Below are 27,064 nucleotides of genomic sequence, written 5' to 3'. Positions count from 1 at the left end.
AGGCCCGAGCGCTCTGAAAAGCCCCGAGGCCTCCAGACCTGCTTGGAAAGAAAGAAAACCATTCCAAGATATTTAATTGTACGGGGGGCTTACAGGATTGATCGAGAGCTTAGCTTTTTACAATAGTCCAGTGAATAAGAAATGCTCCTGACAAACGATCGATGATGGGATAATCACTCTTTATCCCCCCTCCTCATTGTTACCTTCTTTCTTTCAGGAGAACAGGGTTCAGAAGTCAAAAATCTTTATAGACGCCGCTTTTAAATTAAGCAGAAAATAGACATTGACATATTTGTTAATCTCACCTAAATCATTACTGGGCCTGGCTGCTCCGGGTGCACGGCGTGCACGGAGGCCGGGATCCAGCAGCAGCGTGGGCTCAAGTGCACACATTGCCATTTGGAACAGGGCTGGAGGAACGGGCGAGCTGAGCGTGGATAAATACGTCTCATTCTTTATTCTGAAGGTTATGAGAGTCGCTGCTCTTAATTAAAAGCTTCTTAGTAGCACTGGAAAGGTTAGGTAGCATTTGTATTGGTAGGCACTCAGACGTATGCCTTGGCTGGGGAGCTCTGCTGGAGGGGCCGGGCAGCGCATCGCTGTGCGCTCCCAGGTGGAAGGGAGGCTCTGCAGGGACACAGCCATGCGGTGCTGAGGGGGTGGGAGGTGCTGTGTTAAAAAGCTCAGTGGTTAATCTCATCAGTATTCCTTCCCTAATGGTAAAGGCTGAAACCCAGAGCGCTCGGTGGCATTGGCACAGCACACAGCGCAGTCGGGATGCTCTGCTGATGGAGTGCTGGGGATGGAGCTGCTGGCCCAGCTCTGCCATTGACTGCTCTCACTTCTGTTTTGTGGCTCCGCTGCCCCCCGTGCAGGATTGCTCTCGCAGCCCCGTGCAGTTGGGTGGTGAGACCGATATGTAATCTGGCTCTGACCGCAGTCTTTGCTTAAATTGAACCGAGACGGATTGGCTGTAAGTGCACTGCCTCTGCACATGGACTTCGTGCACGAGTGTTGGTGGCAGCGTTCCTGGCTCAGCCTGGTTCCTGCCCCTCGTGGGGTGAAATTAAGGCATTTTTCTTCTAATCAGTGTTAATTTAAGTAAGTGAGAAATTATGAACATCAGAGGACCAAGTCTTCTTAGCACAGTTCTCCTTCCTGTCCATCACGTCGCTCCATGGCCGGGGGCCATGTTGGCTGCTGGGAAGTGGGTGGTGTGGTGAGGTGTCACAAAGCATGCAGTGGTGCTCAGTGGTCTCACACTGCCCGTGTTTTGGGCTGAAACGAACGCTGTGCTGGAACATAATTCTTTTTAGGAACAAGTCCAGTAAATCTGTCACTCAATTGATGGCTCAACTCATTTGGCATGTAAATGGAATAGAGTTTCTGTGGTGAAACCTGCTTTGGAGCTCTTGCCTGAATGTTGTTGGCAGGAAATCCAGGCTGGAGCACTTTGGTTTGATTCAGGAGTGCTTGGCATTGCCTGGAGCTGACGGGCTGGCATTTTTCCTGGCCAAAGGCAGCCCGTGTGCAGGAACAGCACAAACCTCTGCTCCCTCTGCCTCAGCTTGTCAGAGATAGCTGACGTGTGGCTGTGCCTGGTTGCAGGTACCCCTGAGCTGAGTGCTGCCGACCGAAAAGACCTGGAGAGCAAACTGAAGGAGCGGGAGGAATTCCTGATTCCCATTTACCACCAGGTGGCCATGCAGTTTGCTGACCTGCACGACACACCCGGCCGCATGCAGGAGAAGGGTGCCATCACGGTGAGTGCCTGGGTTTGGCTCAGGGCAGTAACTCTGTTCCAAGGTGGGGTGGCTGAGCAGGGACATCTTTGTATTGTGTGAGTGGCACAACTGAGTGTATGAGTGAAAGCCGCCTACTTCCATGGGGAGCGAGGCTGAAGTATTTCTGCATGGAAATGCTGCCCCTCACTCACTTCTCCTTCATCTCTGTCCCGGGCAGGACATTCTGGACTGGAAAACGTCTCGGACCTTCTTCTACTGGAGGCTGAGACGTCTTCTTCTGGAAGATGTGGTCAAAAAGAAGATCCATGATGCCAACCCTGAGCTGACCGACGGGCAGATCCAGGCCATGCTGCGACGCTGGTTTGTGGAAGTGGAGGGGACAGTAAAGGTAAGTGGGAACACACATGTAGGAAGGCTGTGCTCTTCCCTGGGTGTAAGTTCAGTGAAGTTCTCCCAAGTGGAACTTCATCTTTGGTTCCCAGAAGAGAACTTCTGGGAACATTCTGGATCATGAGTTACTTCATGGGAATGCTATATTTCAGGCCAGGAAAGCACATACACTCAGTTTCAATAGGTTTCTCCCCAGGCATGTAGCTACATAGCACTACCATTATGGAAAGGGTGGGCAGCTCTGCTGGCAGAACGAGGAAGGGCAGCCATGGGAAGGTCCAGGTGCTGCTGTCTGGCACAGCTGGCAGTGGACATCCCACCCTTTGCCGCCGTCCTGTGGCCCCCCGGCTGCTCGGGACTCAGTGCCAGCAGAGCAGTGTGCCAGCAGGCAGAGCACAACTCACTGCCAGGTTTAGCTGCCAGGGATTGGGGGGGTCACCTCAGCAGCATCCTCATCTGCTGGTTGTGCTGAGGATTTTGTTAACTGTGCTCGAACTCTGAAGCTGGCAATCTCTAAAGCGCAATCTCTGGCGCAGCTCTTAGGTTGTTTTTGTCAATCCTCCGATCTGAGTTCTTTATTTTATTTTATTTTGAAAGTCCCCAACACTCAGGGGTTCCAGAAAGCAGGGGGGATATGAATGTGCTCTCTGGAGGGCAGCAGGCTTTCCAAGGTAGTGTCTGAGAGTCTTTAAAAGCGGGCATCTCGTTAGCTAATACATTACACCAATCAAGGAGAGTTATCTTAAGCCACAATTAATCTGCTCCCTGGCATATGTTGATAGGAAAGCATCATGCTGTTTCTTAATTAAAAGCAAACGGATTAAAAATGATTAATAAGAGTATTAAATATTCTCCTAAAGTAACAGCTTTGGGATTCTTGGCTAAATCTAGCTTTCTGCAGGTCTGCAACCGTAAGGCGGCTGCTCGGGCTTTTCTTCCCTTCCCTGAAATCTTCCAAAGTGCCCTACTTTGTATGCAGGGAGCGTTCCTGCCATGTCTGGGGGCAGCAGCAAGGAGCAAAAACTAACGAGTTCAAAATAATAATAAGGAAAAAACAATGAAATAAGCAGAATCTTTGGGCTGAAATGACATCACGAGGTTAAGAGAGCTGCACACGTAATATTTAAGGATAAAACCAGAACCAGCGTGGTGGTTTGTGCAGGGCTGGGTCCCCCTGTGCCCCGAGCCACCCCCTGACTGCAGAGCTCATTGTCATTCTGACTTTGACTTTGTTAGTGATAACAGAGAAGGATAGTGCACCTTTAAATGACGAGCTTTGTGTTTAATTACCCAAATAAAATGACATAAATATGAATGAGTGCTAATGGTGGTACTTGCTTTTCCGGAAACCATTAACAAAACGATTCTTAAATGATTTGTAAAGAAAATGAGAGAAGAGAGGAACGAGAAGGCTATTAGGCACCTAACACACTCCTGAATTATTATGTAGTCAACTACCTCGCAAATATCAGGTGAAATGATCTTGCAGAAGAAAATGGGGTTTTGTTGGCAGGACCCCCTCCTGGGGGCTGTGCAGCTGTGCTGGGCCTGCGATGCCACGCAGAAACTGCCCTGCCCAGAGCTCAGCTTCTGAGCCCCACATTCCTCGAGTTAAATGTCCAGAGCAGTACATGGGGAGTGGGTGCAAGCAGTGATGGTGCCCCAGGGCTGAGCGATGGGACAGTGGGTGACAGTGTGTTGTGTTGGCAGGCGTACCTGTGGGACAGCAATAAGGACCTGGTGGAGTGGCTGGAGAAGCAGCTGATGGAGGAGGAGGGGGTTCGCTCGGTTGTGGATGAGAACATTAAGTACATCTCCAGGGATTACATCCTGAAGCAGATCCGCAGGTGAGCAGCTCTGGCAGAACACCCGTATGGGTTCCACCCATTGATTTTTTCCAGCTGTAGTCTTTGCAGGCAAGCTTCTGTGCTCAGTGCCATAAAATCACGTTGAATCTCTTTTGATTCAGGCTTAGAACTACAGCAAACACACCCCTCCAACACTAAAACACGGGTAAAGCAGATCTGTGCCTCCTGCCTGTCAGCATTACCATCCCATTTGCAGACACACATCCTTGCAGCTCCATGAGCAGAGCACTCCTTAGGTTTGAAAAGATCTAACACAGATAACTTGTGTGTGTTACAGTGGAGGTGTCTTAGCTTTGCCGAGGGGAGGGCGCTGACGCACAGTGCCACCCACTTACTTCAGCACGGCATCTCCAGGCATTTCTGTCCATTCCTCTGCCTGTGCTGCTGCAGCTGGGGCTCTGTGATGCCCAGCAGGGAGCCGTGCCCATGCCCTGCCCGCAGCTCAGTGCCCGGGCTGCAGTCAGCTAACAGGAGTGCCGGCTGCCCCCGCGCTCTGAGGAGCCCATCTGTCAGAGCTCCCCAACAGAGCTGTCGGATGAGGGCCGGGGCTGCCGGCACTGAACTCTCTGCTCTTTGCAGCCTGGTCCAGGCCAATCCCGAGGTTGCCATGGATTCGATCGTGCACATGACCCAGCATATATCACCCACCCAGCGAGCCGAGATCGTGCGGATCCTCTCCACAATGGACTCTCCTTCTTCAACGTAAGAGCATCGATTTCCTGTACTCCCCCCTGCTCGGTACAGTGGAGGGGAAGAAAAAAAGAAAAAAAAGCTGAGAATTGCCCTTTGTCTGCTCAACTGCGACCGCTGTACCGAGACGGGGAGGCTCAGGGAAACGCTGGAAGAGTGACAGTTTTATTTTTTCAAACCAGACTGACCAGAGGAAGTGCGGCCTTTGGCCGGAGACACGAGGAAGATGTATAAACACGGGCGCCTGCAGGATTGAGTTACAGCTGTCTAACTGTACCGTATTTATTTAACAAAGCGGGACCGGACCAACGCAGCAGTGCGCTGCTCAGCTGCCACCCAACGCACCGCGGCCGGGCAATGATGGGTACGGCGGTACCGTGAGCTCCGGGCACAGCAATGCGGTGGGGCTCCCGCACTGCACCCCTGCCCCCCTCTGCTCCTCACACACAGCCTGCGCTGCTGGCAGGTGCCGGTGTTACCTGCAGGAGTGTTTGCTGCGGGCTGACGGTGGGCTCTGCCTTTGGGAGCGTGGGAGCTCCCTGCAGTGGGGGAAAACGCTTCTGTGTGCTGCACTGTGGCTGAGCAGCGGCACTGCTGTCAGCACTCATCTCTGTCAGCCCCCGTGGGCTTTATTTCAAAGATCTGTGTTACAACAGAACGTGGAGTGGGGCAGGCAGTGCTGTGCCCACTGCCAGGAGGGCTCTGGAATGGGGACGTGGCAGAGGGGGGGTGGAGCCCTGTGTTCTCTGCCTGTGTGCCCAGCTCTGTCAGAAGGGCACAGCCGTGGCATGAAAAGCCCTTCTAGGAGGAGGTAAAGGAGGAGTAAAAATGTGGCTCTTTGGCCATTTCTGCTCCTCCTCTCCTACTCATTTTGAGGGGTAACAGCCACGGGGCAGCCCCACTGTTGCATATACTTACAAAGTGCTAATTAATTCTTTCCACGTGGATAGGTGACTTGAAGCAGAAAGCAGCTACAACCTGCCAAGGCCAGAGAGGGATGAGTCAAATACACGGATGGGGTTAGAACTTCAAAGGGTAAATTTGGTTCAGTGCACCTGAGCTCTTCTTCTGCACCAACCTCTGCCCCAGAGCTGCTGGAGAGCACAGGAACTGCCTCTCTGAACAAGAACTGTTCACACAGGAAGACAGAAATTAACTAGAAAAAAAATATTGGGGGGTTGGGGTGGGGGGGAATGAGGCAATCACATTGTTTAGCACCCCGTGGCAGCTCCACCTGTTGCAGTGACCTCTCCAGCCACTCCGGGCAGGGGCTGTATGCTGCCTGCAGGGCTCTGAGCCCATCCAGGGCCTCAGCTGAGCACTACAGGAGAGCAGAGGAGCAGGAACTCTGTGAGAAGTACAACTGGGGCTTACACCAATGATTGTCTTAAAAGTATTCCAGATTTTACACTTCCTCTTTTAGCACAGGGTGAACCAGAAGGGATGTTTTTATGAGAGAATTAGTTACAAAGCCAGTGCCTCACACCTCTGCTCTTTCCCTCCCAACTGCTGCTCACCCCTTCTGTGCACAGCAGCCGCAGTGCTGTAAGATGGAGGTGCAGTGCTGGGGTTTCTCTCTGCTCCCTGCGAGGACCAGGAGCTGCCACCAAAGGCCAAACCTCGTCCTCACAGTTCAGCACCCTAACTTCCTTTAAAAGACTCTTCTTTCCCCTACAGCCCTCTCCCCTCCCAAACAGTCCCCATAAATGCTTTTACTTAGGCCATTCCGGGCTGCAGCCGGACACAAGGACAGACACAGAATGTCTCAGCCAGGCAGGACTGCTCGGGGTGCCTCACCAGGGATTCCTACATGGTGGTGTCACATAGGCTCTGTTACCACCCTTTCTGCAGGTGTTAATGGGAGAGGTCCTGGTGCCCACCACGCTATGCCTTGTGACTGGGGGGAGCTGCAGCTGCCACACTCTGCTGTCTGCTGGGCAGGAGCAGCCCCCTCCAGCTCAGTGTTAGGGGCTCAGGCACCACTTAACTCGGGGGCAAAGCAGCTGTCGGTGAATGCTGGAGCCCAGCAGTGCAGTGCTGGCAGTGCCCGGCCCCATCCATGTGTGTGTGGGTGGGGTGTGAGCGGGGTGGGGGGGTCAGGCGCTGCGGGAACCCCCCCCAGTACGTGCAGTTCTTGCTGGTGCTGAAGTATTTCACTTACCTCAGATTCTTTTAATAAAAAGAATGAATTACGTCTCTCTCTGTTGCCAGGAGTGTCAGTCTGTCACCCCTTGTCCTGAGCACCACAGCTGCGCCCACTGAGCCTCACGCAGGTGCTCCCATCCCCAGGTTTCTTCTTTAACACTGAGTGATGCAGGGGAGCAGCTCTGCAGGTGGTGGCACAGCCCCCAAAGCCCCCCTACAGAGGTGGCACAGCAGCCCAGACCTGGGCATGACCCGTGAGGAGCTCAGCTGTACGCCTTCCCTGCTCACCTTCCTACCAACACCTCCTCCAGGCTCCCCCCATTAAAGGTTAACACGAAAGTGTGATGTGTTAAACTGGACAACGTGAACCAGGAAAACCTCGGCCATTATTCTGTGCACTTCTCAAACCGGAATCGTGATGGGTAGAAGCACAAATCACCTTAACAAACATAATACAACCGGGGGGGAGAGACAGAGGGGGCGGCTATTGAACTCCAGAAATGCATTTAAAACTCTTTAGCCTAAAATATCTACATATTAAAATGCCAAGAAAAGAAGTACCAAAGCTGTAAGCTCTCAAAAGCCCGAGATCAAAGTGCCATCATCTTTTAATGTAAACCTTTTGTTGCATCAACAGTCTTAAGAGGGATGAGAGACATCAAAATAAAAACTGAGACAAACTGTGGCTTTGTAGCTGTTTTTTGTTTTAGTCTCTTCTCTCAATTTGGGCCATGAAATAGGTCAGCTCCATTACTGATCAGCCTTCCCACAAATATTTAAAACAAATTGAATTGCACACCCAATACCCATCACAATTACGCCAGGCACAATAACTAAATTAGCAATTCAACAAAATAATTGGAAATGCGATTCTCTCTATTCCACAGCCTCCCCCGGGGGTTTGGCCGATCTATGGGGGGAAAACTCTGCTTTACTAATTCTGCAGCTAATTAGAGACACACTTGTAAATGAAGTTGTTTGTCTGAAAGTTGAAATTCTTTGCTATTGTGGGGCTGAGGGGGGGGGGGGAAGGATTAAGAGAAGCCCTCCGTGCCGCCCCACCACTCACGGCCCATTCATCTCACAGCTCACCTGGCTGCTGTGCAGTGCAGCGCAGAGGTACGGGCTGGGTGTGCAGGCACTCATTAGCAGCTGTATCATGAATGAATCAAGAATGAATATTCCATTGGGAAAATTAAAAAAAAAAAAAAATCTCACCGGTCGTTAATTGGCATCATTAGGAAAACTTAGCAGCAATCGCACCGCACACCTGTGCCCTCCCTGACCACCGCACGCAGCTGCTGCCGACACCTGACTGCAGTGACCACTGCCAGCACAGCACAGCTCCGCCACACTGTGTGCCCACACCAGGAATGAGTGCCGACCTCCCCCGAAGGGCAGCGGACGGCGCTGGGCAGGTTGGAGCCGCGGGGCCACGCAGGTGGTGGGGGCGGCGGGCAAAGAAGTCTGCTTAAACACTGATAAGTGAATTCAAAAGCATGCTTAGCAAGGCTTTGGCTCTTATCTCTTCAAACAATACGAACGAGAAGTTATCACATTTAAAGTGTTCCACATTACCCTTTTAACACTACATCCGGCTCTCAAAAATGTAAAACAAGACTACCCAGAGCCTTGGTGCTGCCACGTTAAAGGACACAGGAGTCAGAGCAGCAGCCCCGCAGAGCAGCCTGCCCTCCTGCCGGCACAGCAAACCCCAGCAGGGCAGGGCAGGGCACGGTGCTCCCTGCCAGCCAGCCGCAATGCTCGCCCTGACGGTGTGAGCAGCGTGAAACCATCCCACCGACACAAAGTTTGGAAGCAGCTAATTTACTCCCCTTGATGCCTTTCAGAATTGCGGTTATTAAACCATGAGATTTTAATGATGTCAGACGACCACACAGCTCTGCTGCCGCTCAGGAAAGAAGCGGAGGTACCGCCAACGGGAGGGGAGCAGAGCGTAGGAGGGGCGGGGGGAGGGGGGGGGCTGCAGCCCATTGCTGGGATCCAACGCAGTGCAGCTCATGGGGACGGGTCCAGATTTGCACCCAGAGCAGCACAGCAGCAGCACCCCGACACAGAAAGGGCAGTGGAAAGCAGCCCATGGGGGCAAAGGGCAAAACCTGAGTGGAGGGCTGCAAGACAGAGGGAGGGCCCCACTCTGCCCACTGCCACGCAGCTGAGATGCAGCCCCACGGAGCGCAGCCATTGAAGGACACAGCGCTTCCACAGCTTCCTGCAGCACAGCACCCCCAGGCACACTGCCTCAAGGAGCAGCAGCTCATGTGAGCTGTGCTTAGCTGGACAATTGTTTTCCTTCCCCACATTAAAACAACAACACAGAAATGTCACAGAACCTCAAGTCCATTAAGTCCTCCTCTCCCCAGGGGGTATCTCTGTACCTGGTAGGACTGCTCGCGGGCGGCCGGCGGTGGGATGAGGCAGAGCAGCACCCACGTCCTCCTGTCCCCTTTCCAGCCCCGGGTGCCACACACACCCCCAGCTCCCTGCAGCTCAGCACGTCCTCCTGTGCTGTGGTAGACTGCTCAATACATGGCGTGACGTGCCAGGAAGCTATTTACTGGAAGCAGGTAACTAGAAAGGAGACTTAAAGCTGTAATGAAGAGGTGCAAAAAGGATTAATTAATACCAGGTCTACAGACAGCTCTTGGGGACACGATGGAGCTACAGAGTCTCACTGCTGCTGCCCTGTGCTGAGCCACCCGGCCGTGCAGCAGCTCTCAATGAGGCCCTGTGGACAGCAATGCTGCTCCAGCACCCATCCCATCGCTGAGACAAACACCCACCGTCCTCTGGCTGAGCACCAGGTCCTGCCTGCAGGGCCGGGCAGCCCTCGAGGGACCCGCGGTGCTGGCAGTGCCATTTCTGCACCGATCAAACCTGGACAATCTGTTTACAAAGCGTTTTAATTAAATCCCACAAAACAAAGACAGTGCAGTTCCCGTGGTCACAAGCAACGGCCATCTCATTATACATATATACACACATATTATTTACGCAAGATAACCTCGGGTTCAGATTGATCACAGCAGGCTGGTAGATCCCCTTACGAGGGTTTCATTTCCAAACTGTGGCCTTTGGCTGCAGAAACCCCACAAACCCCACGCGATGCCCTCTGGCAGCTCTGCATTAGTGCTGCCATCTTTCAGAAGTGTGTCACGGGGACAGTGAAGACAAGAGGGCTCACAGTCACGGTCAGCAGAAGTAATTAAGTGTACACAATCAATACTGGACTGAAAAATTCTCCAATGTGTTCCCAGATGTGTCCCCACGCTGCGCCCACCCCGAGCTGGGTGATGTCCGTGGCTGCAGTGAGGCTGTTCAGAAGCTGGAATGTGAACCGGGAGGTGGGGCTGCTGCAAAGGAGAGCACCTTTTCTCTGACTTAAGGCCACGTTAATTATGTAAACGACATTTAAACCCTCTCGACTCAGTGCAAATCGAGTCACCCCATCCAGATCCGCAGCCAACGAACCGAACAGCACGTGTCAAAAAATAGTAAGAAAATACGATAGAAATCCCCCCAACCTCCAAAATAAAAATCTCTGAGGCCTCAACAGGAGTGCAGGGACAGCACATCCCTCCCCTGCACCATGGTTGGCCTGTGCTGAGCAGGCCAGGCAGCTATAAGGTGTATGGGGCAGAACCTGCAGGTGCGGGCGGTCCCGGATGCCAACCACGTTCAGGGCCTTCAGACTGCATCATTCTTCCAAACAGTGAGCGGTAAAGTTCTGTCCTGGGGAGAGGAGGCAGAGGGGGAGATGTTATTCCCTGTAATGAAAGCCCGTTTATCATTGAAAATGCATTCAACAACCTTTATTAATAAACACAAGCAAAAGGCAGAACTTGTATGAGATGGTAGGTTTTCTGTAAGTTCGCCCTTTACAGATAGGGCCTTCAAGTAAGAAAACACAATGGAGTATTTTAATGGGATGTTTGAGACCGCAGAGCCATAAGGAGGGTTCAATCAGACAGCCTATGTGGGGCCACAGGTTGGTTTCCACTCATCCTCTCGGACTTAACGGTAATTGGAAAACAATGAACATGGCCCAGCATCCAGGTTCCAATTAACATCACACGTGCAGCAGCTGAGATCACGGGAGCGAGTTTCCCTTTCAGAGAAGTAAGCTGGTTGCATTCAGCTGCGGGACGGGCAAGGAGAGCTCCTCGCTGCTCGGGGATGTACTGGTGTGGCTTCAAAGGATGAAGCTCAGCGATGGCACAGAGGCGGACCGCCAGACTGAGCCCTTCCCAACTGCCTGGGTCACATCGCTTAATTTCAGTGCAGAAAGCCATTAATCAGTCGGCTGCTCTGCCCTCTGCAAACGAATGCACGGGGAAACAGTTCTTGTGCAGAGCTCAGCCTGGGCCTGAAGGAGTCCCTGCCTTAAAGCAAGAGTGCACTTCTAGAAAGCAGAAGGGGTGCTTGGAAAGCTATGATGAGCTACAGAGAGCAAGACAGCAGGGGTCAGCGCTGCAAGCAGCACCCAGAGCGCCCGAAGCACAGCCCTGGAGGTCCAGCAGCGACTGTTACTCTTCTGGAAACACTCAGCTATCAAACAACACAGCTCACACACACACACACCCTCCCTCCGTGCTTTGCTCAGGGACAGCACGGCCTCCACACGCTCCCCCCCCACTTCAGACACAGCTGATGCCCAGGAGGCCGCGCTCAGCCCCGCTGCTCGCAGTGCCACTCAGGCACAGCCTGCAGGCAGCACAGCAGTGCCAGCCCAGCGCCCCACTGCACCGCCCCTCTCCTCCCAGCACAGCGCTAAACCCAAAGAGGAGCGGTCCGGGTAAGCACACAGCAGGGACAGACACCCCGGCAGGGATAACAAACCGGAGGACCCCTCCAATCTGAAAGAGAACGAACGTTTTACCCTGCCAAAAAAAACGTAACAACACAACCTTCTTCCTTTCCCCCCTCCTCCCACCATCCAGGCTGCCCTTCTTCCACAGCATCTCCCCTCAGCAGGATTTATCCATGCAGAGAGTAAAACTCATCAATCCTCCAGGTTTAACCTTGTCTCTGTTTCAATTCACCAGGGTAAGTGTGGATTTTAATACTTTCAGCCCCCTTAAGGCTATGCGTAATGAACCCGGATTTTGGCTAAAAAACATCCAATTTCCCCCCTCCACCCCACGTCTATTAACCATCACGGCGGAGCCGCCGAGCCGAGACAACCCAGCCCAGCAAAGGCTGCTGCCTTCGGACGGAGGGAAGGTGACTTCAGCACGAAGGGGCACTGATGCTAACGATGTGCTGAGGAATAACCTATGCCGAGTAATTAACAGCGCTTACAGCTCAGGTGGAGTGCGGAGGAAGCAGGTCGATGCAGGGGTCTTCCTCGAATTAAAATTTAACTTACCCTTTATTGCAACCTACAAAAGCAAGTAATGAGCACTAACATTTTTATTTCTTTTAAACTGTCATTTAGGCTGTAGAGGGGATAATTACCTATTTCCACTGTAGTAAGGTTTTATCACCCTTAGTGAGGCATTTTCTAATTTAATATTTTTACTGTATTATCATAAAACCCGTTTCTGGGAAAAAAACGACCAGGAACCACACAGCCACGTGCCATAAAACACGTGTGGGTTTGCACTGCTCGGGCATTCCCCCCATCTGCAGCGCTCGGCCCCTCTTCCAGCACACACAAAGGGGAAAACAAAGACACCCCCCGCACACAGCCAACGCGGGACCACTCCGTCCGATCCCATTCGCACCATCTCCTCTCCTTAATAAAAATCCACAGTTCTGCACGTTGGTAGAAGAACAAAATTAAGGGGGAAAATTCCATTTTCTTTTCGGAGTGCCATTAATACAGCACTGCCACACGAGTCACTGCTGGGCTGCCTCCACAGAAACACCTCCAGCACATGGCTGTGCCTTCCCCACGCACCGCCTCCTCCTCTTACAGGATGAGAAAAAAAGAGAGAATTCAGAAGCTGCCCCAAGCAGTGCTGAGATGACTGCAACCACCCCACTGCCCGTGACAGCCTCCACTGGGAACAACGCATTCCTAATTCACAAAAACCAGCGGAAGATACAGCGTGAACACCCCTGCAGAAACGGAGGATGAAAAGCACACACCTGATGAACACGGAAGGCCGCCTGTCATCTGCTCGGGAAGGTTTCCATCTCTATCCTAAGAAATCTTTTGCCCACCGGTAGGCAATTCAGACTGCTGGGTGCCGAGTGAGCACAGCAGGAAGCCGGGAAGGTAAAATAAGCTGGAGCTCTTTCTTTCTCCATTTCTGGTCCAAAGTGTTACTCAAAATCAGCACACGAGGTGTGGCATTTGATCTGCTTTCGCACACCCAGCGCGCGTTTCCCACTCTGACGCTTCCATGGCGACAATTCCGCGGTGATGGGGAGCAAAATGAGCAGCAGCCATCATCAGAGCAGAACTCAAATACCGGGGGACTTTGAAAGCCAGGGGCCTCAAACACATTGCAAAGCACAGCCATGTGCTTCCAGTGGGGCCGTGTGGGGCTGCAGAACAGCAGTGCGGTGGGATGGTTGTCCTGGGAGGTGACAGCAAGCCCACGGGATGACGACAGACCCACACTGATGGCAGCTCCACAACACGATGACTGCTCCGTGCTGATGGCAGCTCCATGTCATTGGCAGCCCCATGATGTGCCAAACGTCCCACGCCAATGGCAGCCCCATGACATGAGTACAGTCCCATGGTGACAGCAGCCCCGTGACACGATGGCCATCCCACGCCAATGGCAGACCTGCAGTGTGACGGCGGCCCCACAACGTGAGGACAGCCCTGCGAGGCGATGGCAGCCCCACGTCAATGGCAGCCCCACGAGATGGCACTCTCTCTCTCTCTCCCTCTCTCCCTCCCCAGCACCCAACACAGAGCACACAACTCTGGCTATAAATTACACAGCAGACGGCTCTCATCGCCGTGCCCGGCGCTCGAAGGAGATTCAGAAAGGTCTGCTGCTATTCCCTCCCGTTCAGGCAGGTCAGGATTGGGTCCTTCAAGCCCGTGCAAATGCTTTTAGCCCCACGGCTTTAAATTACGAGAGGTGACACGTGACCTCTGGTTTGTCTCATGAGCCCAGGCACAAGATTTACGGTATTTCAGGAAGCCGGATCCTGCCCTGAGCAAAGGGACTGCACGCTCTGCGAGTGGGATGTGACAGGAGGACGGCCAGGCTGCTTCGCGGGGAACCTCCTGGCCTTCACACTGCTCATCTGTCACCGGTGCTGACCGCCCTCCCTTGAAGCCAGCACACGGCCACCTGCCTCTTCTCCAGCCTCACACGTGATGGAATCAGCACCTGCAGCAGAGGAAGCTCTGCCCTCATCCTCATTTCAGTCCCAACAGCACTGCCAGTTTCACGTGAGCTTTTACAACACGACGTATAAAAGATGCAGAAGTGGCAGGAGAAGCAGCGAAAGACGGAGAGGTTGGGAAAGCTCCAGCACGCTCTGCTGCCACCTCTCCCGGCAGCTTTCATTTCCCCATGCAATCCATAAAACGTTGCCTTCTCGGGCCCTGTTTAAGATGGGCATTCGAGCAGAGCAGGCACCGTAACGCCGTGCACACCCCACACGGAGGGGCCGCTCTTTGTGTACCTTAACGTCCCATATTCCTAGGATGATTTCCCTCTTTCACAGCTTGACTGTTTTGTAACAGATTTGATGCAGGAGAAGACAAATTGTCTCGCAAAGGAAGGACGACAAATCATCCCGCAGCTCTTAACAGGTTATTTTTTTTCCCCTTTAAAAAGGAAATTTCCATAACAGAGGCGTCTGTCTTCTTAGCAGGGCTGTCAAACATCAGGCGCTGGGATGCAGTGATTTCAGCCCACTGGCACAACCGGGGGTCACCGATACCACTTCACCACTGCCAGCCTCAAAACGTACAACAACTCCTTCCTCCAACAGCAGCCCTTCCAACCACTGCAGTCTGAGGCCATCCAGGGCACATAATGGCATCGATATGAGTCGGCTTCTGAGGCCGAGCCAAAGGCTACGGGGTAAAAATCCACCAAACAAACGATACCCAAAATGTCACTCTCTGAGGACCGCCCTCCGTGTCAGCGCTCCTCCCTTTGTCTCACAGAACAAAGCAGGTGCAAACCTGGACTGATGCTCTTCCAGGCTGTGCCTACACAAACTTGGAAGGATTCTTCTCATTGCAATGCTGGTGTTTGTGCCACACAGCACAGAAGCTGCAGTTGCTCCAGCAAGAAGTGCTTTGCTTGCTGGCGGGGACTTCAGTCGTGATGAACGGTGCTGGATTGACAATCTCAGCGCCCAAATTCCCCCATTAATCTCGTCTCATGGTGTTTTAATACCCACAGCACAAAGTGAGCTACGTTAAAGGCTGATATCTCACCAACTTTTTTTATTATACTTTTCTTACGTTAAAATCTTATGTCACGTAAGTAAATTAATCCTTTAATACCGGGATTTCCTACGACGTACCCCCTTCTGCTTGCTGTAAGACACACTGCGGCAGAGCAACAGCACTAAGTCCAAAAGTGAGAAAGCTGCCTGGGAATGCAGGCAACGTCCTGGCTGAATCCAAGGGAAAAGCTCTAATCCACAGCTCGCTGGCAGCGGGATAAGCCGTGCCTTCGCTCTGCTCCCCAGCAGGCACAGCTTGCTTGCACTAAAGCAGCCAAAAGCAGAGCAGGCCGGCTGCTCTCGTACCAAGCAGGGGCACACAGCCAGAACCTGAAGCCCCCGCAGCTCCTACAAGCAGGGACACGATGACCACATACCTTGTCAGGCAAAGAGGTTACCTTGTGGTGGATGATCAGTTCCACCCAAAAGCAGCGACCCGTGGGCTAACTGGTGGCAATCGTGGGGCTGAGCAGCCCGAGGAGGGCAGAGCAACGCTCCCCTGCTGCTGGAGGAGCGGCTGTGCCTCACACTACAGGGCAGCACCACTTGGTTTGCTGCAGTCCCACCGCGGCCATCTCCTTCCTGGTTACTGCACTCATCACTGCCAGCAGGGCTTCATCTGCCAGGAAGAAGCACCTGCCTAGGTGAGAAGGGACCCATCCCAAAGCCGCCCCTCACCCCCCACCTTCATCCAGCACTGAACTTCAGCTTGCACAGAGAATGCATCTCTTTTGTCCTGCCTGCCTCTGCTGCAGGAAGGCCTCCCCTCGCCTCCCGTCCCTGCACCGGTGCCATCTTTAATGATGATGTATGGGTGTCCTTTTCCTCGGCGGTGCTGTGGGGAGGGGGGTCAAACATGCGACACCACCAGCATGTGTATCAACAGCAAATTATAAACCGTGTCAATCCAAGTTAATGCAAAGCTGTAATCCTCTTTAACAAGAGATCAAATCAGTGCCATGAGTTATGTTCATTCTGTAATCTGATAAGAAATAGAGTGAGCCTCTAATAAAAGAGTAATGAGAGCCCTTAATGATGCTGTTAAAAGGTAGCGCCAGTTAAAATATTGCTGTTGTTCCAGCTGATTAGATCACTGTTGCATATTTGCACAATCTTGTTTTACCTGTCAGAATAACCTGAGGTGTCTCGGGAGATAAAGGCGCGTGGACCGAACACCCGCGTCCTTAGAGAACGTCCCTCTCACAAGTTCCCCGTCCTCCAGGGGTGACATGATGAGGATGTTCCTCAAACAGAGCAGTAATTTGGTACTGGACCTCCTTCCAAAACGTCCACCTTTAGTCTCTGCTGCACAGCACACAGATCTGGAGGTCTTTATATCAAAGCTGACAGAGACACACCACCACCAGAATCCACTCGCACCCCCCCAGGAGCACACACCTGACCCGACCTTGCCACAACTAGGCTGGCTGGAGGATCCCCTCCTGCAGATAGGAAAATGCACTCACTTGGCTGTGGACCTGCACACCTTTACCGGGAATCTCCAGGCTCAGTCTGTCCTCTCCTGTGCCTCCTTTCCCAGGGTACGAAATAGAGAAGATGGGCAGCTCTGTTGTACATGCTGGTGTCAAAGGATGAACCCCAGGGCGAGAAGACAGGAAAAGCACACTTCAAGGGAAGCCCAGGAGGTGACACCCACACGATGCCACTCTCAAGCCCGGGAGAATCACAAACTGACAAAGATCAACCTCGACCTTTTCCTGGACAGTCCCTTCCTGAGCCCACTGCTCTCCTCCAAACCACCACCGCAGAGCACTCCCATTCAAGCTTTTGCCTTCAGCCTCCTCGTCACAGGGCAGGCCCATTTACATAGCAATGACCTTGGACCGATTAGGAGAACCTTGGCCCAAGAGTACTATAAATGTATTTAAGTCTATAAACATATACCCCAAGATAACCATAAAAATCACTTTCCAGTGTATGTTTTAAAATACTACCAGAGAGGGGTTAGAACAGAGGAGGGCTGGAGGCCACCAGTGTCCCACACATTACAACATAATGTATGTGAGCACAAGGTTAAACAGCCATGCCCATGCGTAGGGTGCATGAAAAACTGGCAAGGGGAAGATTAATTGCCTGCACGAATGCTATTATTCCAACCAGCAGCAAGAACAGGGAAGAACGTGGCAGTGATGTTGACAAAGGCAGCATTATACTTGCATGTTTCTCTTCTCAAATTCGGGCTGTAAAACAATTCTGGAGTGACTGTCCATCCCCTTCCCCACGCAGTGCTCAGGCTGTTACTCCTCACACACATTTGCTCTTTGTTTCCCCAGCCAGTGTTAAACTTCACATGCCAGACCCCCAGGAGTCCTGGCTGCCCACAGCCACCCCAACAACTCACAGGAGCCTTCAGGAGAGCCCCAGCATCACCTGGTGTAATTTTAAGGTCTCTTTGCACAGCCAGGGGAGTGTAAGATGGCTTAACTGTACAGGAGAACCAGGCCCCAGGTTTATCCCCAGGCTGTTATGCACGTAGACATACACAAAGTGACGGGGCATTACAGTACGACAGAGACACAGACAGCTCTCAGAGCCCGAACCCCACTCTGCCCATCCATATTTATCCACTGGCACTTTCCAGGTATCTTCCTGACACTGTGGCCACTGGCAGAACTTAGGGAGGAACGTTCAGCCAGCTCTACTGGTACTTTTTTATGCACAGCTCTCTGATACATTTCTCACACCGCAGCACAGAGCACTCTGTTGTTCTGATGCGTATTTACTTTGGGGTCATGTCTTTTAAGTGCCTGAGCACGAAAAAAAAGCCAGCTCAGAGCACAATCACATCACTGTCAAGTGTACACTGCATTTTCAATACAGTAATTCACACATGGAAACAATAAAATTACCTTCTTCTGTCACAGAAGAGAGGTGTTATCATTACTGCTTCCCTCTCATGTGTACAGGCTTGGCTCCTTATTCATTCACCTGCAGTTTAAAGCACACGCTGAATTCTTCTTGTCCAGTGTGGCTGTGTGCTGTTAGAGATGTGCTGCTCTGTCTCGTCTGAAACAAAAGCTTTGCTGTGCTTACTAAAGAGGAAGTGATAATAATACTATTACTCAACCACTGTTTTTTTACACCTCCTCAGTGCAGACCTCCAGGCATCCCCAGTTCAGTCACAGAAGCACACTGGGCCAACCACCCAAGGTGACCCACGGGCAGAACTCAGAGCAGAGCTGCCCAGCCTGATGCCCTGTCCTGCCCGGGGTTTGCCTGAAAGCCCAATCCTGGCAGAATGAGACACAGCTGCACACGCAAAAAGGCCCTCAGGCCCACTTGCTGGTGTGCAAACACATCAATTGACAGCTCTGCTCTACACGGCTAAAGCAGCACTAAGAGAGAAGTGACTAAAATGCCATTAACAGGAAGTGCGGCGGGCCTCCAAAGCGACTAATAAACTTAATGTAAGGAATAAGTTCCCGCAGTCTGACAATAAGCAGCAGCTGCTGCCACACCGCTGCCACCAAAGAATGTGTAAAACATGCAAGCGCTGTAATAACCCCTCCAAGAGCAGAAAACCCCCAGGAGACGATCTCAGTAAACCAAATGTCAAACACTCCGTCCCTACCACAACGATAACTGTGTCGACGCAGCACCACGCAGATAGCATCCCATTAGCCATAATAGCTTCTGAGGGTCAGCCGGACTCCCAGCGGCTCGGAAGGGCTGCAGGTGCCTGCTGAGGGCTGAGGGGAAGCAGGGTGATGAAGATGGCAGGCAGACGATGTGTAGCTGAGGCCCAAGAAGCCCATTGAGCCGAACGACAGCCCAGCTGTTTGGTGCACTTCCATTTGCATGCATTTGGAGAATTCTGGCTTGCAGAATGCGTTTGCTGTGCAACTTATGGAACACGAGTGAGTGCAGTGGGCTGTGAAGGAGGAAGCAATGTCACCTCTGGGGACAGCAAACACACTGTGATAACCCTTGGATTATTAGCATCAGTATCATCAATTTTTTCTCACCTCCCCCCGTTGCACACACCACACAATGAGCTTCCCCTCATCCTGGGGGCAGAGCAGCAGCCTGCCTGCCTGCCCAAGCTGCAGGGCAGTGCAATAGGTACCGCATGCCATTAAAGACAAACATCCTAAACTCTTGAGGACGAAGCAGCACAGGTCTAACTATGCACAGAAAATGCCTTAGTGCCAGCATTCTGAACAGCTCTCATCCAGAAGTCTGTCAAATACCCCACAAGGCAACAGCCAAAGAGCAGCAGGTATTCGGCCTCCATCTCCCAGAGTGACAAACGACAGTTCTCTCTCACAAAGCACAAACGTGTTCCACAACCCAGGGGGAAGGCGTTGCTCGAGCCTCCTACATCCAATCGTTGTGAAGATGACACCAGCTCCCTCCCACAGGAAGCCCACCACCTCAAGATTTAGTTAAAAAAAATCAGAATTGCACATAACTATGCATATATACGTAGAACAACTGTCTAGCAGCTGTGTACAAAACTTGTACCCTCTTTAACAATTAGCAAATGAAAACATTACAGTCTTCTAATAAAATGCTTCACTCTTTAAATAGCAATGAGCACAAGCAACATTTAGGACTTGTCTGAATCTTGACAGAACTACCCCAGCTGCTACCTGAACTTACAAATGCACCTGGACAGCATTTAAAATAGTTGCCACTTCTGTCAAAAAGACAAATTCTTTGTCACTTTCAGTGATACCTGTAGATGTTAGATGACTTAGCTGACAATTTCTAGAATAGTCCCACAGAACTACAAGTTTTCAATATCCATGCAGTTTTAAAGCAGGAGTGAAAGTGTAGGTACTGAGATTTACAAAAATTTCTTGTTTGGTGTCACAGTAATTACAGAGTGAAAGCTCAGGCAGACTGCCTGGACAGATGTGACCAAGACACCCAGGCTATGATGCCAGTGACAAATGGTTAACTGATAAGAAGAAATGGAGAGGGCGACAGACTGAAGAACAGGTCAATATCACGCTGTCATGAAGCCATTTGAGAAACATAATTAATCTATTACTCACCTGGCATCATCATTCATCGTACAGTGGTCAATAGGTGCCATGAAGCTCACCAGCTTGCTATGGACATGATACCTAAATAGGGCAGGAATAAGCAGGCAGCACATTAGCAACTACTAATAAGAAGGAAAAGTTGCTGTTTGAATAGAAACACACCAGCCCCTGCAAGGGAAGTGCTGGCACTCCTGGCTGATATCGAATGAGTTCCTACTTACAGTTGGCAATTCCCCCTCCCTCCCCTCTTATAACATGGACAGAAGAATAATCAGATGATACAATGAACTGAATGGATGACTAACAAGCAAATCCTTTTTTCAGCAGAGCCAGAAAGAGGACATACAGCATCCTTTAATTGTGTGCGAGCACCTAATCACACTCCCAGACAGACAGCCCTGAAAAGGCAGGCAGAGAAACAAGAACTCCTGTTTTCAGCCTGCCCTTCAGCTGGCATCTTAATCGCCTTCTGGACTTTGTGCCCAGAGTCCTCTGCAGGCAGCAGAAGCACCAGAGCATCAGATACTCCCAAGCATCCATCTGCTACCACGTTTTCCATGCTCTTTGGTAGGCGGGGACCTAAAGGATATCAAAATCCCTCTCTCTTAGCAATACCCATAGCTGGAAACTTTCACCTTGAGTACTCCGAAGTGCAGAATGTAAAAAGAGGCCAAGCAGAAGGCAGGAAAAAGACGCACCCGAAGAACAGAAGGGGCATGCCCAACGTGATGCAGCACTGCATCTGTCTCAGCTTCTGATCCACCAAAATACCCCTGCGAGCTGCAATGCACCTACAGATACAGGAATCCCCTCCTGCCTCCTGCCCTGGGCTGGGACCTTGAGGTAGCTGTTCATGACTTACACTCAACGACCAGACATACACAATTTAACAGAGCACAGACAAACTCTGAACGAGAAGGTGCCTTCAAACCCTCGTGTGTAAGTGCAGGAGATTCCAAACCAGCAGCTCCTGATGTACACCACCACACTGCCTTCCCAGCTCAGAAATGTTTCATCCAAGTTGCTGCTATTTTTAGAGCTTGACAAATAGCAGCCAAAAGGATTCACAAGCATTTGCCCAGAATCACCTTTTCTCTCTGTCACCTCTGCACTCCCTTTTGTTTGCCTATGCAGGAACATTCCCTCGAGGGGATTTTTTAACTTACAAGAATGTTTCAGAACGGCTCTTCAGGCACAGCACACCTCACCCTTACACGAGGGCCTCTCTGGGAATGGAAGGAGTTGTGCTGATCTAACACGGTATGATCAAATTGGGGAACAGACAGCACCACGTGCTACTACTGCAACCAACAGTGGGTCAACAGGCTGAACTGTGAAACAGCTCACTCACATCAACAACTCATAGATTCCCACAGTTCAAAGCTTACAGTCTGCACGGTGCTGTTGGGACCGAGCAGTTCTGATAAATTCTGTGACACAAGTTTGTTTGCTCAGAACTCATTATTGCTGTGTATTCACAAGCAGGACTTTGGAAAGCCTGCTCTAGCAGATATGAGGTATCTCACTCCATCCACAGGAGTGCATCCCATGCTGCAGCAGCAAAGGACCACACATCACTGACAAGAACTAAGGTGTGCACACACTGCTCCTCCACAGCTACCAAAGGAATGTCTGAGCAGGACAGCACAGGGCTGGGCACCAGCTTTCCTAAGCTCACCCTTTTTGGAACAGCTCTCTTCTCCCCTTGATGCCTCAACTTCCCCACCTATGAAGGGGACAGGTCCTCATGTCAAACACAAGGTCAAATGCTTCTGAAAGCACTTGGAGATGCTCAGACCCTACAGTGAATTAGCACATTTCACGTGCCCTAACACTGAAGGTTTGCAAAAAGGTTGCTAAAAAAAGGAAGAATTACAGAGATGGATGGAATGCAGAGCGTGATACTTTGCTCCCCAGGATCTCCACGTCCTCTATGAAAAGAAATCTAAGAACCACTACCTCGATCTAAGAGAGAAGGGGGAGGGAGAGAGAACAGCAGCTAAGCAGTGTGGTTAGAAGCAATGTGGTTACAGTGACAGTATTCTCAGTGGAAGAACCATCCATTTAAAAACACTCATTTGGGCTCTACAGGACTATTCTGAACAAGATAGGGGAGCTTACCTACATGTGAATACTGACATTTTTCCTGAGGGCTCAGTGCAACTTTTATTTAGAGAACAACAAAAAAAAGGCACTGAAGGTCTAAGAGGCAATGGACTTGGCAAGAGAGCCCATCTCTAGGAATGCTGAAGCACACAGACTGCACACAACGAGAACCCCCCATTATTCCTGGAGGTTTACGAGTCTGACTCAGTTGTGTGATGCTGTCAGTAGTTTTGACTGAATCATGAATATATCCAATTATGCGTGATGCTGACAGAAAAGAATATTGATAGTCAATAATTATAGGCTTTTCAGGCCAACAAAGTAGCTCTTCCCTCTTTTAATAAATTATCTTATGACATCTATCTTAAAAATTGCTATGCCAGGCCTGACCCAGACTGACTCCACTGACTTTCTATCAGATGCCATCTCAACTCACGATTTATAGTTTACTCACAAAGGGATGGTTAATGTTGCAGATTTTTCAGGACGTGGTGCAGCTTCTCAGCATGCCTCCCTGCCACAAACACCTCCTTCACTACAAATCACGCAGTCATGCTAAACTCAGGGAGACTGATATATCTGCTCTGCAAAGGGGAAAAAAACAAGCAAGCAACTATCCTCTCCAGGCTGCTTTCCCTCTCCACCCTGCAGCATGGACAGTTCTTCCACTGGAAAGAGAGAGACCTATCTGCATTACTGACTGAGAAATCAGAATGTGAAGCTAAAGAAAGCTGTGATGTGACTTAAAAATAGAGTTTAGACATCACATTCCAACTGACAGTGGGAAACAGGCAGTTACCTCACTTGGGCTTGCCTACAGGCCTTCCCCTCAAGCTGCTCACCACATTTTAGCCTGCTAAATACATATTGCACAGGAAGTCCTTATTGGTGGAAGCCCAAATTGCTGAGGGGCATGTGAACACCCCTCCCAGGGGTGTGCTGAGACCAATGAACGTTCCTGCTAAGACTCGCAGGCTGCATCCAACCAACCCCTTACCTCAGGCTCAAAAAACATTAAGAATCCCCAGGGCACGGTATGTTGCCCTGATGGGGAAGAACAAGAGTGCCAATGCACCCCAGGACCTACCCACCATAGTCCAAATTTAGTTGGCAAAAGCAGAAGTTCAGGCTGCCTGCAGAAGCTGTCACCCACCTGATTTTCCTTCCTTTACTGGCTTTTCTGTCCACTTTCTTCTTTATTTTGCTTCGTAGCTTCTGGATGGCCAGCCACTGCCTGAGTAACATAAGATCAGTTACACTATTTTAGAACCACCATGAGGCAAACAAGCATTAAGGCACAGTGGGGTCTGAGGCCCTTCCCAGCATTTCTGATTGCTGCATTTGCAAAAATAAAGGAGATGAGAACCTCAGGACAACAAGGAGGAACCCCCAAATGCCCATGTTACTACTGAGTCACTTCAAGAACGTGGCATTTAAACAAGAAGTACTTCTCATTCCATCCACACCAGGCTCCAAGCTGGGTCCTGCCAGTCCCCATCACTGTCACATTAAAACCAAGTATTTCTTCCCACTATCTCTGCCTGCTAAACCTGGCAAATCCAGCAAGAAGTCCTACGTATCGTTCCACCTCTTGCAAAGCAGAACTACAAAAGGAAGAAAAGCAATCAACACTTTCAGAAAGTGCTGCTTGATTCCCCATGGAATTGAGAAGGGAGGGCTCGAAGGGCTCAACCAGAACGCCATCGAGTCAGAGAAGTTTTCAGCTGGGAAAAACTTCTCCAAGTTAGAAATGTATTTTTTATGAAAAGGAGCGTCATCTCACCTGATTTATACAAGGAAAACTCCACATCGGGGAAAAAAATCTAGCAAAATCCAATTACTGCAATCTTAATATAATCTTAATTACTGTAATCTATTTTATTGTAAAGTCAGATAAATGTACAATGTAATCACCACTTAAATGTAATTTTGTCTATATCATGTTAAATTATAGTGAATAGCTTTCCATAGTATTTCAGACGTACACAAAATACATTTGACACACTGCACTAAAATTTGGGTAGTATTTTACAAGGATGAAAGTTATTTCACTTCCAAAATTTCACCTAATGAATTCTCCCCCCTCCCCACGCACACTCCCACAGCTACTCTTCCAGCAGGGAGGACTGGGAGCTCACAGCAGTTTTGCATGTCAGGGCTGGGAAGGAGCTGGTGATGCTGCAGACAACTTCCTACTCACCTGCCCATGGCGACCTGATCGTTGGGGTCCAACGAAGTGGTTTTACGCTCTATCAGTTCTCGAAGGAGCTAGAAGAAAAACAGCAATCCTTTCTAAAAGCACAATAAAGACAAGTCAATGCAAACAGGTTCATGAAAACCTGAGGAATGGGCTGCCCCAAGTTCCCAAGGCAGACAGCTGCCCCTCGCCATGGGGCAGAACCAGGAGCTGAGCTTATATTTCAGGGATCACTACAGTTTGTTGGGCTCTGGGGAGGATAAGAACACCGGAGCTTTCACAGGCTGTTGTGTGCACAACTCCTATTGACGTGGGGTGGAATGTTGGAAGATGTGCAGTGAGATCTCTGCCCCACACGCCTTCACAGAACAGAACTCGAGCGCTGCTCGGCACTCACACTTACAGGAACAGAACAGCAATGTAATTTTTACAGCCAGAGCAGGAATGCTCAAGCAGGTTTTTCTATTTCTTTTCATGTCCTGAGGGTTAGGCTTTGTCCTTTTCACTTCCTGCGAGCAAAGAACGTTGTGAACAGCCTTTTTGGATACTTGACCAGGGCTGCGTGTTTATCACCCCGCACTGTAGATGGTACGTGCTGTGCCTTGGCTATTAGCCTACACAGCCACAAACAAACCCTCTGAAACAGAGGGGCACAGATCTCTTCCAGATGTCACATTTCAGGACCCAAACCAGAGCCAGCCCTGGAAATGAGAGAGCCCAACCAACCCAACAGGAGTGCTAAAGATAGGATGACGCTTTCCTTCTCCCCTGTATTTTTGCTGAAGGAGGAGGGTTGGAGCACAACGGTCAACCACAGCTGAGCAACAGCCACACAGCTCAGGGGGCTGCCCGCTGGCACAGCTGATGCCTGTAGCTGCCCCCGGGCACCGGGAAACTCACCCACTCCTGAAGCTCCTGAGCACATAAGGACACCACTGGCACGAAGGTGCAAGGCATGCACCCCACAGAGAAAGCCATCAAAGTGGGCAGTTATCTTTTCATGACCTTTTTATTATTATTTCTAAAGCAGTGACACTCAAGTAGCAGAGAACATTTCAGTGCTGTCCACATCTTCCCCTGCCTTCAAGGCACACATCAGATTACCAAAAAAAAAAAAAAAAAGAGAGAAAAAAAGGGCAATTCCAGTACAATTAAAACCCCGCCACTCCTTCTTTCTATGTGCTTATTTTTAGAGATTATTACTGCAGCAATTACATTTAAAAATTCCTGGAACTGAGGTCTCTGGTTTATTATCACTAGAAAACAGCAAGCTATTTCTCTGCCCCGTTTATCTGATTGATTCCCAACATCTTTCTGGCACACAATCTATCAGTTTATCTCTCCCACTTCATCACCGTCACTTCTGGCAGCTAAATACAAGATCCAAATCCAGTGTTACACAGACATACGACACAGTAAACCTATGTAACACTGCCACTCTGTAAACAGCTGCCCTTAAGGCTAAGCAGAAATGGGATCTTGGTTTCTAGTCAATATTCTGTCAAAAGCAAGGTGGGAGGGAAGGTTTTAACAGTGGCAAGAAATGGTGCAGCTATGTTTTAGTGGTTTCTTCCTGTACCGGCAATAGGATGCGTTTACTGTCTCCTCTTATCTTGCTTCCTTGGCACGAAGCACAGAAAAAGAGCTGAGCTCTGCAGGCAGAGGTAAGGCAGCAGAACTCAGAGCCGAGCAGCAAGGCTTTGCAGCAGGACCTGCTCCTCCTGGCGGCCCACCGACCCCACAGACACGCAGCTACACCAGAAGCACAGGAGGAGCCCTGCGCACCGCTAGGAGACGACCCTGCAGGCAGCTGCCTCTTCTGCACACCCCTGACCTCCAGCAGATCAGCTGTTCCGTGGGGCAGACCGTGCCTTGCTGACCTCAGGGCTGATGCAGAATGCTGCACTGGAAGAGCCCCAGCAGCCAGGCAGGGGTGAGGCGGGGGAGACAAAGGTGAGGGGCAATTACAACAGAGCAGGCACAAGAGGGAAACAAGGAAAGAGAAATAAAAGCTGTGCAGCATCTTGCTATATCTAAATAGCATACGTCTTAAAGCTTACGTTATAAATCATGCTAACAATGGTTACTAAAATAAAAGTGGATGTAGCCAGAGGCTACCACTGAAAAAGTCAGTCTAGACCTGCCTCGCTGCCTTTGGTCTTTAAGGATTTGATTAGTTTTTCCGCTTTCTAGTTCAGAGTCCTGCATTCAGCCCGTGCTCCAGAGCCAGCTAGGGCTCAGGGTACAGAATGAATGATCAACTCATTTACTGAATAACGCAACACTGTTTTCACAGCACAAGACTTAAAACACTTCCGAAGCTGTAATATTTCATTAAGCTTGGAGATTCGGGTTAAAATTTATTAGTCAAAACAGAAAACTATCATCAGACCCCATATATTCCATTAGGAGTGATATATGGTGTCTCCCAATGTCTAATTATTAACTAGGAAGTGTAGGTAAATCACTATCAGAATCAAGCCCTGATGTGTGAAGACAGTTTGAGTCAGGCAA

At 50.5% G+C, this 27,064-nt stretch overlaps 2 protein-coding genes across 10 annotated transcripts in view; one reads left to right on the top strand and one right to left on the bottom strand.

Moving 5' to 3' along the window:
* Positions 1–7,523, top strand: part of ACACA (acetyl-CoA carboxylase alpha) — a 111,105-nt gene extending 103,582 nt beyond the window's left edge. For all 9 annotated transcript variants that reach the window (XM_046902304.1, XM_015295691.4, XM_046902306.1 and 6 more), the window contains 4 exons: positions 1,609–1,763; positions 1,963–2,133; positions 3,846–3,982; positions 4,583–7,523. In XM_046902304.1, the coding sequence (XP_046758260.1) occupies positions 1,609–1,763; positions 1,963–2,133; positions 3,846–3,982; positions 4,583–4,709 (590 nt within the window). In that variant the 3' untranslated portion in view covers positions 4,710–7,523. The remainder of the gene's footprint in view (positions 1–1,608; positions 1,764–1,962; positions 2,134–3,845; positions 3,983–4,582) is intronic.
* Positions 7,524–9,747: 2,224 nt separating this feature from the next.
* Positions 9,748–27,064, bottom strand: part of AATF (apoptosis antagonizing transcription factor) — a 41,420-nt gene continuing 24,103 nt past the window's right edge. Inside the window, exons 9-12 of the mRNA NM_001030724.3 lie at positions 24,554–24,621; positions 23,507–23,587; positions 20,257–20,328; positions 9,748–10,591 (exon numbers count right to left, since the gene is read on the bottom strand). Of these exons, the coding sequence (NP_001025895.2) occupies positions 10,480–10,591; positions 20,257–20,328; positions 23,507–23,587; positions 24,554–24,621 (333 nt within the window). The 3' untranslated portion in view covers positions 9,748–10,479. The remainder of the gene's footprint in view (positions 10,592–20,256; positions 20,329–23,506; positions 23,588–24,553; positions 24,622–27,064) is intronic.

The sequence above is a fragment of the Gallus gallus genome, chromosome 19, assembly GCF_016699485.2.
Source record: "Gallus gallus isolate bGalGal1 chromosome 19, bGalGal1.mat.broiler.GRCg7b, whole genome shotgun sequence".
Classification (NCBI taxonomy): Eukaryota; Metazoa; Chordata; class Aves; order Galliformes; family Phasianidae; genus Gallus; species Gallus gallus.
The sequence above is the reverse complement of the archived record's forward strand: the minus strand, read 5'-3'. Positions and strand labels throughout refer to the sequence as shown.